The sequence below is a fragment of the Pelobates fuscus genome, chromosome 13 (genome assembly GCF_036172605.1).
Source record: "Pelobates fuscus isolate aPelFus1 chromosome 13, aPelFus1.pri, whole genome shotgun sequence".
In the NCBI taxonomy this organism is placed as follows: domain Eukaryota; kingdom Metazoa; phylum Chordata; class Amphibia; order Anura; family Pelobatidae; genus Pelobates; species Pelobates fuscus.
The window spans coordinates 2,462,095-2,474,094 of NC_086329.1; the positions used below are offsets into that span (position 1 = coordinate 2,462,095).

Genomic DNA, 12,000 nt, shown 5'->3' on the forward strand with positions numbered 1-12,000 from the left:
TGGAGCTCTGGGATGGAGCTCAGTGAGCAGAGGGGACTGGAGCTCTGGGATGGAGCTCAGTGAGCAGAGGGGACTGGAGCTCTGGGATGGGGCTCAGTGAGCAGAGGGGACTGGAGCTCTGGGATGGGGCTCAGTGAGCAGAGGGGACTGGAGCTCTGGGATGGGGCTCAGTGAGCAGAGGGGACTGGAGCTCTGGGAGCAGAGGGGACTGGAGCTCTGGGAGCAGAGGGGACTGGAGCTCTGGGAGCAGAGGGGACTGGAGCTCTGGGAGCAGAGGGGACTGGAGCTCTGGGAGCAGAGGGGACTGGAGCTCTGGGAGCAGAGGGGACTGGAGCTCTGGGAGCAGAGGGGACTGGAGCTCTGGGAGCAGAGGGGACTGGAGCTCTGGGAGCAGAGGGGACTGGAGCTCTGGGAGCAGAGGGGACTGGAGCTCAGTGAGCAGAGGGGACTGGAGCTCAGTGAGCAGAGGGGACTGGAGCTCAGTGAGCAGAGGGGACTGGAGCTCTGGGATGGAGCTCAGTGAGCAGAGGGGACTGGAGCTCTGGGATGGAGCTCAGTGAGCAGAGGGGACTGGAGCTCTGGGATGGAGAGGGGACTGGAGCTCTGGGATGGAGGAGCTCTGGGATGGAGGAGCTCGGAGGGGACTGGAGCTCTGGGATGGAGGAGCTCGGAGGGGACTGGAGCTCTGGGATGGAGGTGCTCGGAGGGGACTGGAGCTCTGGGATGATGGAGCTCTGTGAGCGGAGGGGACTGGAGCTCTGGGATGGAGCTCTGTGAGCGGAGGGGACTGGAGCTCTGGGATGGAGCTCTGAGCGGAGGGGACTGGAGCTCTGGGATGGAGCTCTGTGAGCGGAGGGGACTGGAGCTCTGTGAGCGGAGGGGACTGGAGCTCTGTGAGCGGAGGGGACTGGAGCTCTGTGAGCGGAGGGGACTGGAGCTCGGGGATGGAGGAGCTCTGTGAGCGGAGGGGACTGGAGCTCGGGGATGGAGGAGCTCTGTGAGCGGAGGGGACTGGAGCTCGGGGATGGAGGAGCTCTGTGAGCGGAGGGGACTGGAGCTCGGGGATGGAGGAGCTCTGTGAGCGGAGGGGACTGGAGCTCGGGGATGGAGGAGCTCTGAGCGGAGGGGACTGGAGCTCTGGGATGGAGGAGCTCTGAGCGGAGGGGACTGGAGCTCGGGGATGGAGGAGCTCTGAGCGGAGGGGACTGGAGCTCTGGGATGGAGCTCAGTGAGCAGAGGGGACTGGAGCTCTGGGATGGAGCTCAGTGAGCAGAGGGGACTGGAGCTCTGGGATGGAGCTCAGTGAGCAGAGGGGACTGGAGCTCTGGGATGGAGCTCAGTGAGCAGAGGGGACTGGAGCTCAGTGAGCAGAGGGGACTGGAGCTCTGGGATGGAGCTCAGTGAGCAGAGGGGACTGGAGCTCTGGGATGGAGCTCAGTGAGCAGAGGGGACTGGAGCTCAGTGAGCAGAGGGGACTGGAGCTCTGGGATGGAGCTCAGTGAGCAGAGGGGACTGGAGCTCTGGGATGGAGCTCAGTGAGCAGAGGGGACTGGAGCTCTGGGATGGAGCTCAGTGAGCAGAGGGGACTGGAGCTCTGGGATGGAGCTCAGTGAGCAGAGGGGACTGGAGCTCTGGGATGGAGGAGCTCTGGGATGGAGGAGCTCGGAGGGGACTGGAGCTCTGGGATGGAGGAGCTCGGAGGGGACTGGAGCTCTGGGATGGAGGTGCTCGGAGGGGACTGGGGTTCTGGGATGGAGGAGCTCGGAGGGGACTGGAGCTCTGGGATGATGGAGCTCTGTGAGCGGAGGGGACTGGAGCTCGGGGATGGAGCTCTGAGCGGAGGGGACTGTAGCTCTGGGATGGAGCTCTGTGAGCGGAGGGGACTGGAGCTCTGTGAGCGGAGGGGACTGGAGCTCTGTGAGCGGAGGGGACTGGAGCTCTGGAATGGAGGAGCTCTGAGCGTAGGGGACTGGAGCTCTGGGATGGAGGAGCTCTGTGAGCGGAGGGGACTGGAGCTCTGGGATGGAGGAGCTCTGTGAGCGGAGGGGACTGGAGCTCGGGGATGGAGGAGCTCTGTGAGCGGAGGGGACTGGAGCTCGGGGATGGAGGAGCTCGGGGATGGAGGAGCTCTGAGCGGAGGGGACTGGAGCTCGGGGATGGAGGAGCTCTGTGAGCGGAGGGGACTGGAGCTCTGTGAGCGGAGGGGACTGGAGCTCGGGGACTGGAGCTCTGTGAGCGGAGGGGACTGGAGCTCTGTGAGCGGAGGGGACTGGAGCTCGGGGACTGGAGCTCTGAGCGGAGGGCACTGGAGCTCGGGGACTGGAGCTCTGAACGGAGGGGACTGGAGCTCTGTGAGCGGAGGGGACTGGAGCTCTGAGCGGAGGGGACTGGAGCTCGGGGACTGGAGCTCTGAGCGGAGGGGACTGGAGCTCTGTGAGCGGAGGGGACTGGAGCTCTGTGAGCGGAGGGGACTGGAGCTCGGGGACTGGAGCTCTGAGCGGAGGGGACTGGAGCTCGGGGACTGGAGCTCTGAGCGGAGGGGACTGGAGCTCGGGGACTGGAGCTCTGTGAGCGGAGGGGACTGGAGCTCTGAGCGGAGGGGACTGGAGCTCTGTGAGCGGAGGGGACTGGAGCTCTGTGAGCGGAGGGGACTGGAGCTCTGTGAGCGGAGGGGACTTGAGCTCGGGGACTGGAGCTCTGTGAGCGGAGGGGACTGGAGCTCGGGGACTGGAACTCTGAGCGGAGGGGACTGGAACTCTGAGCGGAGGGGACTGGAGCTCAGTGAGCGGAGGGGACTGGAGCTCTGGGATGGAGCTCAGTGAGCGGAGGGGACTGGAGCTCTGGGATGGAGCTCAGTGAGCGGAGGGGACTGGAGCTCTGGGATGGAGCTCAGTGAGCGGAGGGGACTGGAGCTCTGGGATGGAGCTCAGTGAGCGGAGGGGACTGGAGCTCTGGGATGGAGCTCAGTGAGCGGAGGGGACTGGAGCTCTGGGATGGAGCTCAGTGAGCGGAGGGGACTGGAGCTCTGGGATGGAGCTCAGTGAGCGGAGGGGACTGGAGCTCTGGGATGGAGCTCAGTGAGCGGAGGGGACTGGAGCTCTGGGATGGAGCTCAGTGAGCGGAGGGGACTGGAGCTCTGGGATGGAGCTCAGTGAGCGGAGGGGACTGGAGCTCTGGGATGGAGCTCAGTGAGCGGAGGGGACTGGAGCTCTGGGATGGAGCTCAGTGAGCGGAGGGGACTGGAGCTCTGGGATGGAGCTCAGTGAGCGGAGGGGACTGGAGCTCTGGGATGGAGCTCAGTGAGCAGAGGGGACTGGAGCTCTGGGATGGAGCTCAGTGAGCAGAGGGGACTGGAGCTCTGGGATGGAGCTCAGTGAGCAGAGGGGACTGGAGCTCTGGGATGGAGCTCAGTGAGCAGAGGGGACTGGAGCTCTGGGATGGAGCTCAGTGAGCAGAGGGGACTGGAGCTCTGGGATGGAGCTCAGTGAGCAGAGGGGACTGGAGCTCTGGGATGGAGCTCAGTGAGCAGAGGGGACTGGAGCTCTGGGATGGAGCTCAGTGAGCAGAGGGGACTGGAGCTCTGGGATGGAGCTCAGTGAGCAGAGGGGACTGGAGCTCTGGGATGGAGCTCAGTGAGCAGAGGGGACTGGAGCTCAGTGAGCAGAGGGGACTGGAGCTCAGTGAGCAGAGGAGAGGGGACTGGAGCTCAGTGAGCAGAGGAGAGGGGACTGGAGCTCAGTGAGCAGAGGAGAGGGGACTGGAGCTCTGGGATGGAGCTCAGTGAGCAGAGGGGACTGGAGCTCTGGGATGGAGGAGCTCAGTGAGCAGAGGGGACTGGAGCTCTGGGATGGAGGAGCTCAGTGAGCAGAGGGGACTGGAGCTCTGGGATGGAGGAGCTCAGTGAGCAGAGGGGACTGGAGCTCTGGGATGGAGGAGCTCAGTGAGCAGAGGGGACTGGAGCTCTGGGATGGAGGAGCTCAGTGAGCAGAGGGGACTGGAGCTCTGGGATGGAGGAGCTCAGTGAGCAGAGGGGACTGGAGCTTTGGGATGGAGGAGCTCAGTGAGCAGAGGGGACTGGAGCTCTGGGATGGAGGAGCTCAGTGAGCAGAGGGGACTGGAGCTCTGGGATGGAGCTCAGTGAGCAGAGGGGACTGGAGCTCTGGGATGGAGCTCAGTGAGCAGAGGGGACTGGAGCTCTGGGATGGAGCTCAGTGAGCAGAGGGGACTGGAGCTCAGTGAGCAGAGGGGACTGGAGCTCAGTGAGCAGAGGGGACTGGAGCTCAGTGAGCAGAGGGGACTGGAGCTCAGTGAGCAGAGGGGACTGGAGCTCTGGGATGGAGCTCAGTGAGCAGAGGGGACTGGAGCTCTGGGATGGAGCTCAGTGAGCAGAGGGGACTGGAGCTCTGGGATGGAGCTCAGTGAGCAGAGGGGACTGGAGCTCTGGGATGGAGCTCAGTGAGCAGAGGGGACTGGAGCTCTGGGATGGAGCTCAGTGAGCAGAGGGGACTGGAGCTCTGGGATGGAGAGGGGACTGGAGCTCTGGGATGGAGAGGGGACTGGAGCTCTGGGATGGAGGAGCTCAGTGAGCAGAGGGGACTGGAGCTCTGGGATGGAGGAGCTCAGTGAGCAGAGGGGACTGGAGCTCTGGGATGGAGGAGCTCAGTGAGCAGAGGGGACTGGAGCTCTGGGATGGAGGAGCTCAGTGAGCAGAGGGGACTGGAGCTCTGGGATGGAGGAGCTCAGTGAGCAGAGGGGACTGGAGCTTTGGGATGGAGGAGCTCAGTGAGCAGAGGGGACTGGAGCTCTGGGGTGAAGGAGCTCAGAGCTCCAGTCTCCTCCTCTCACCCAAAGGAGGTTGCTGGAGGAGCTCTGACTGAAGGGGTGGGACTGGAGCTCTGGGATGGAGGAGCTCAGTGAACAGAGGGGACTGGAGCTCTGGGATAGAGGAGGAGCTCAGTGCGCAGAGGGGACTGGAGCTCTGGGATGGAGAAGCTCTGACTGAGGAGAGGAATGGAGCTCTGGGATGGAGAAGCTCTGACTGAGGAGAGGAATGGAGCTCTAGGATGGAGAAGCTCTGACTGACAGGAGGGGACTGGAGCTCTGGGATGGAGGAGCTCAGTGAGCGGAGGGGACTGGAGCTCTGGGATGGAGACTCTCTGACTGAGAGGAGGGGACTGGAGCTCTGGGATGGAGGAGCTCAGTGAGCAGAGGGGACTGGAGCTCTGGGATGGAGAAGCTCTGACTGGGAAGAGGGGACTGGAGCTCTGGGATGGAGGAGCTCAGTGAGCAGAGCAGACGGGACCTCTGGGATATAGGAGCTCTGACTGAGAGGATGGGACTGGAGCTCTGGGATGGAGGAGCTCTGACTGAGGAGAGGAATGGAGCTCTGGGATGGAGGGGACAGAAGCTCTGAGGGAGCGGACGGGACCTCTGGTGTGGAGGAGCTCAGAGCTCCAGTCTCTTCCTCTCACCCAGAGGAGGGTGCTGGAGGAGCTCTGACTGAAGGTATGGGACTGGAGCTCTGGGCTGGAGAGGGTACTGGAGCTCTGGGCTGGAGAATCTCTGACAGGAGGGGACTGGAGCTCTGGGATGGAGAGGGTACTGGAGCTCTGGGATGGAGACTGAGAGGAGGGGACTGGAGCTCCGGGATGGAGACTGACTGAGAGGAGGGGACTGGAGCTCCGGGATGGAGACTGACTGAGAGGAGGGGACTGGAGCTCCGGGATGGAGACTCTCTGACAGAGGCGGGGACTGGAGCTCTGGGATGGAGGAGCTCAGTGAGCAGAGGGGACTTGAGCTCTGGGATGGAGGAGCTTTGACTGTGAAGAGGGTACTGGGGCTCTGGGATGGAGAAGCTCAATGAGCAGAGGGGACTGGAGCTCTGGGATGGAGGAGCTCAGTGAACAGAGGGGACTGGAGCTCTGGGATGGAGGAGCTCCGTAAGGAAAGGGGACTGGAGCTCTGGGATGGAGAAGCTCTGACTGGGAAGAGGGGACTGGGGCTCTGGGATGGAGAAGCTCAGTGAGCTGAGGGGACTGGAGCTCTGGGATGGAGGAGCTCAGTGAGCAGAGGGGACTGGAGCTCTGGGATGGAGGAGCTCAGTGAGCAGAGGGGACTGGAGCTCTGGGATGGAGGAGCTCAGTGAGCAGAGGGGACTGGAGCTCTGGGATGGAGAAGCTCAGTGAGCGGATGGGACTGGAGCTCTGGGGTGGAGAAGCTCTGACTGAGGAGAGGAATGGAGCTCTGGGATGGAGAGGACAGAAGCTCTGAGTGAGCGGACTGGACCTCTGGGGTGGAGGAGCTCAGAGCTCCAGTCTCCTCCTCTCACCCAGAGGAGGGTGCTGGAGGAGCTCTAACTGAAGGCATGGGACTGGAGCTCTGGGCTGGAGGAGCTCTGACTGAGAGGAGGGTTCTGGAGCTCTGGGATGGAGGAGGGAACTGAAGATCTGGGATGGAGAAGCTCTGATAGAGGACTGGAGCTCTGAAATGGAGAAGCTCAGTGAGCGGAGGGGACTTGAGCTCTGGGATGGATGAGCTCAGTGAGCAGAGGAGACTGGAGCTCTGGGATGGAGACTGAGGGAAGGGGACTGGAGCTCCGGGATGGAGACTCTCTGACTGAGAGTGGAACCCACCAAACACACAAGTGCCAGAATTATGTGAAACATTGCACATCCAGAATCCCACCACCATGACCACCACTTCACATCACTGAAGTAGTCATGGTGGTTGGAGTAACGGTTTAAATGTTATCCAGCTTTCTAAGTGCCATTTAATGAGGACCTCAACCCCCCCACACTGGATTCCCTGATAGGAAGCGTCACTAGAGGTGAATGTAAACATTACTGAATCTACTAACTCAGTGATCCCCAACCCCCGGGCCGCGGACCGGTACCGGTCCGTGGATCAAACGGTACCGGGCCGCCCAGGGGTGTGCGAGCCTGCCGGCTAATGCAGGGCTGGCATTGCCCAAGTGCCAGCCCTGCAATGTGCCTGCGGACCGGAGGGGAGATCCGAGATCTCCCTCCCCGGTCTGCAGGCACTGTGCTGACAGCCGGCAGCGGAGGGAATGAGAGAGGACCCGGGAGCTCTTACCTGCAGCTCCTCCGGGTCCTCCTCTCGCGAAATTTGGAGCGTTGCCGCGGTAACCACGGCAACGCTCCAAATCTCGCGAGAGTGAACTCTAACCCTGTAACTGGGCTAGAGTTCACCTCACCACCACCGGACCACCAGGGAATCCCCACCGGACCACCAGGGACTGAGAAATGTCCCCCCTCCTCCCAGTAAAGGTAAGAGGGGGGAGAGGAGGGAGGGGGGACATGAATATATTAAGTTCAATTAAATAAATAAAAAAAAAGCCTCCCTACCCTTCTTACCCCCCATACACACACTGCCCCACAAACACTGCCCCATACACACACTACACACATTGCCCCATCCACACACTACACACACTGCCCCACAAACACTGCCCCATACACATACTACACACACTGCCCCATACACACACTACACACACTGCCCCATACACACACTACACACACTGCCCCATACACACACTACACACATTGCCCCATACACACACTACACACACTGCCCCACAAACACTGCCCCATACACACACTACACACACTGCCCCATACACACACTACACACATTGCCCCATACACACACTACACACACTGCCCCACAAACACTGCCCCATACACACACTACACACACTGCCCCACAAACACTGCCCCATACACACACTACACACACTGCCCCACAAACACTGCCCCATACACACACTACACACATTGCCCCATACACACACTACACACACTGCCCCACAAACACTGCCCCATACACACACTGCCCCATACACACACTACACACACTGCCCCACAAACACTGCCCCATACACACACTACATACACTGCCCCACAAACACTGCCCCATACACACACTACACACACTGCCCCACAAACACTGCCCCATACACACACTACACACATTGCCCCATACACACACTACACACACTGCCCCACAAACACTGCCCCATACACACACTACACACATTGCCCCATACACACACTACACACACTGCCCCACAAACACTGCCCCATACACACACTACACACATTGCCCCATACACACACTACATACACTGCCCCACAAACACTGCCCCATACACACACTACACACACTGCCCCACAAACACTGCCCCATACACACACTACACACATTGCCCCATACACACACTACACACACTGCCCCACAAACACTGCCCCATACATACACTACACACATTGCCCCATACACACACTACACACACTGCCCCACAAACACTGCCCCATACACACACTACACACATTGCCCCATACACACACTACACACACTGCCCCACAAACACTGCCCACATACACACACTTCCCCGCAAACACTGACCCATACACACACTACACACACTGCCCCACAAACACTGCCCCCCATACACACACCGCCCCAAACACACACACACTGCAACTCTCACACACACTGCCACCCTCACATACACACTGCACCGCTCACACACACATACACACAATTTTGAGTCTATGTCTTTATGTGACTGTGTTTGTGATTTTCTGACTATGTATGTGTCTGCGTGTTTTTTAATATATGTGACTGTTTTTTTTTGTCTTATTAAATCAAAACAAGCGGGCCACGGAAAAATTATCAAACGTTTGCCGGTCCGCGGCGATAAAAAGGTTGGGGAGCACTGTACTAACTGGCAGGACCACGGCACCCAGAGCACTTCCCTCAGACAGCATTAACAGATTACAGTACCATGCAAGCCCCAGCACATAAACAAGATTGAACGACTCCTTATTTAAAATATGGCATTTCCCCCCAGTGGGTTTGAATGTAATCCTCTGCTTTAAGTGTATTTATTTAGTGAGAACGCAGCCTCTCCAGCCTCTGGTCTGTACTTCTTTTTTTTACCTCTTTGTCACAACTCAGAACAGAGTGCCCATTGATTGGCATATTCTACACCAGAGGTCTCCGACAGCTGCCTACTGTTCCTGAGGAAGGTTAAAGGACCACTATAGGCACGCAGACCACTTCAGCTTAATTAAGTGGTCTGGGTGCCAGGTCCAGCTAGGGTTAACCCTTTTTGCAGTAAACATAGCAGTTTCAGAGAATTATATATATATATTTATAATAGGGTTAATCCAGCCTCTAGTGGCTGTCTCATTGACAGCCGCTAGAGGCGCTTTCGACTATGATTTTCACAGTGAGAAGATGCCAGCGTCCATAGGAAAGCATTGAGAATGCTTTCCTATGGACTGACTGAATGCGCATTCAGCTGAGGAGGAGGAGGAGGAGAGTCCCCCGTCCGGCGCTGGAGAAAGGTAAGTTTAACCCCTTCCACCCGCTAGAGCCCGGCGGGAGTGGGACCCTGAGGGTGGGGGCACTATAGTAATCTTTTAAAGCAGCTCAGATTGACTTTCATAAAGATAAAATCTTCCTGAAATCCTCTCATTGACTGGGTTGGAATTTCACTGAACTTCCAAAGATATACTGAGACAAAGACTGTATTGACCTATTTATCCAACGCGTGACAAAGGGGAGAGACCGCTTTTGTTACTCCCCAGCTATAACCTGTGTATTGAGGATCTTGCACTCCATATATGTCAGTGTTGTGCGCATTCACGCCTGCTGAAAGGACTGGCAGGGAGATGATGCCAAGAGAGCAGCCACCTTCGGGGTCTCGGCAGATTAAGCAAAGACCCCTCACAGTGACAGACGCTTTAATATCTATTTAAATCTGTAAACGAGGCCATTAAAACAGTTCTTTAATTCTACGTATGTAAGTAATGTAATTTCTCCTCTTGTCCTAGAAACAACACACCAGTTGGGTATGGCGTACTGAAGAGGTACTTTGGGTTCATACCCCAACTGCCCGTCCTGGTTCTTATCCAGTTTGATGCTAGAAGTCCTGTATTTGCTTTACCGTCAGACCAACATCTCACTGAAGTCAACATCTTATATTGGTTAGAAATGATCAAAGGAGGAGCTGAACTGCCCATCTGTAAGTTCTTACACACAATATAGAAATCTCATATCGATCTAAATTTGGATTGGGACAAACATTAGCCAATTGGCTGGTGCTTCCGAATTGCTCGAGTCTTGATTCGCACATGATGGACGCAGTTCAGTCATTCATTGATTCGGAACGCTGAGATCTCAATGTATTTTTAATGTCGATCCTTCAGCTGTTTGGTAGACAAGCTCCGTAATCGGACATCCTTAAATATCAAATTACGGGGATCTTTAGAAAGATCAAAAGTAAGAAATGCATATATTGATTTGTTGGGGTGGGGAAACACCTAATGGACGAAATTCCAAACAGATTATTATTTAAATTAGCATTTGTTTTCCATAACAGCTGCAAATGAATAAATATTTGAAAATGACAGTAGCAGTAAAAATTCCAATAAAGTATAATCTAACGACAATAAACGATAGTACACTGACGGGATCTATTCACAAATCAGTGGATTCCATTCCAGATTGCAATATTTAGGAAAGCATTCTCATACGTGGCCTTTAGTCTCAGTTTGTGGATCACGGCTTCGATAACCTATCCCAGACAGTGCTACACTATGTAGTTTACTTTGTTCCTCTGTAGATGGGCTGCATGTCAGTATATTGTGTGTCGGACATGGGAATCCTGTGATAAGTCAATCTGTCAGGTATCCAATATCCCACAACATGCTGACAGTGGTTGTGGTGGATGTATGTACAATTAGGGCTACAATAGCTATTCAGGCACAATACGGGGTATTTTTTTATTGCAGCTATAGTTTCAATGTGATTTTTAGTTCACTGCAATTCATTGTTTAGTGAATAAGGCCCATCAAAGTGATAATGAAACCTACATTAATTCTGCTACCAAAACGCTTTAAGCAGCCAGTCTGTCTCCCCCACTGTGACGGCATCCCTGTGTTTCTATTCCTAGATATGTGTTTAAACGATTTACAGAAACATTTCTTCATCTAATTATTTGATATTTAGTATTTGGGCCCTGGGGTCGTTGTGTGTTGGGTGGAAATGAATACGGAGGAAAGAACATACAAATCATTTCTCCAAAGTGAATTTATAAAAGCTATGCCTAAAGAATCTGAACTGAAAGCATTGCTGACAGAGAATTCCTTTACTTTGAATTCACCTTAAATTCTCACGTTACTGAATCAGCCCTATTACTTTTATTGTTTTGTTCCAGATTCCTTATTGAAGAATGAATGGAAAGCCCCTCTGCGTGATTATGATTTCCTAGCCATCATGGATGGTACAGTCCCAGACTTTGCTGCTCAGAAGATCCCTATTAAGATGAAATCACAGAAAGTTCCCACAGAGGGCAGAGAAGTACGACGCCCCTTGGCCAGTTTACGTGGAACGGGTCCAAGGTTCCCAGCAAATGACAAGGAACCCAGAACTCATCCAGAGTTATAATCCTAGTGACGTGCGGCTCCGTGAATTCCCTGGAGAATGTGATGGTGTTAATCATACTGCCAGCTGGTACCACCTGGTATGTGGGTGATGGAGGTATATGACCTGCTCAGACATCAGAGACTAGGAACCTCTGTTAATGGAAATGTGGGGGTTCCCACTGTGAGAAGTAACATTCCCAAGATCTTTAAACATAAAACCATTTAGAAGGACCTGTAACGAATCAGAATAACCATTCTAAATAACCAAAAACTACACAGGCTTCTATCAGGAAGTCTTCTTAGATTACCAGTATCCCAGAGAAGTTTCCCTTTGAGCCTGGAAACTGTCCAGTAACGTGCTGACGAGCCCACACAGTGAGCCGCACTGTAAGATTCTCTGCTTCTTCTGTTACAACAATCTTAATTTAGAGCAAGGCCTGTGGTGGATCTAGATCCGAGTGGGGCCAGAATGACTAACTCCACACAGGCAGGACCACGATCTCAGAGCAGCAGTACGATCACAGCAAGGATCATTTTCCACTGT

General features: G+C 55.7%; 1 protein-coding gene across 2 annotated transcripts in view; it reads left to right on the forward strand.

The window, feature by feature from the left end:
• Positions 1-11,543, forward strand: part of TXNDC16 (thioredoxin domain containing 16) — a 66,876-nt gene extending 55,333 nt beyond the window's left edge. For both annotated transcript variants that reach the window (XM_063439779.1, XM_063439780.1), the window contains exons 19-20: positions 9,864-10,054; positions 11,249-11,543. In XM_063439779.1, the coding sequence (XP_063295849.1) occupies positions 9,864-10,054; positions 11,249-11,478 (421 nt within the window). In that variant the 3' untranslated portion in view covers positions 11,479-11,543. The remainder of the gene's footprint in view (positions 1-9,863; positions 10,055-11,248) is intronic.
• Positions 11,544-12,000: the final 457 nt, after the last annotated feature.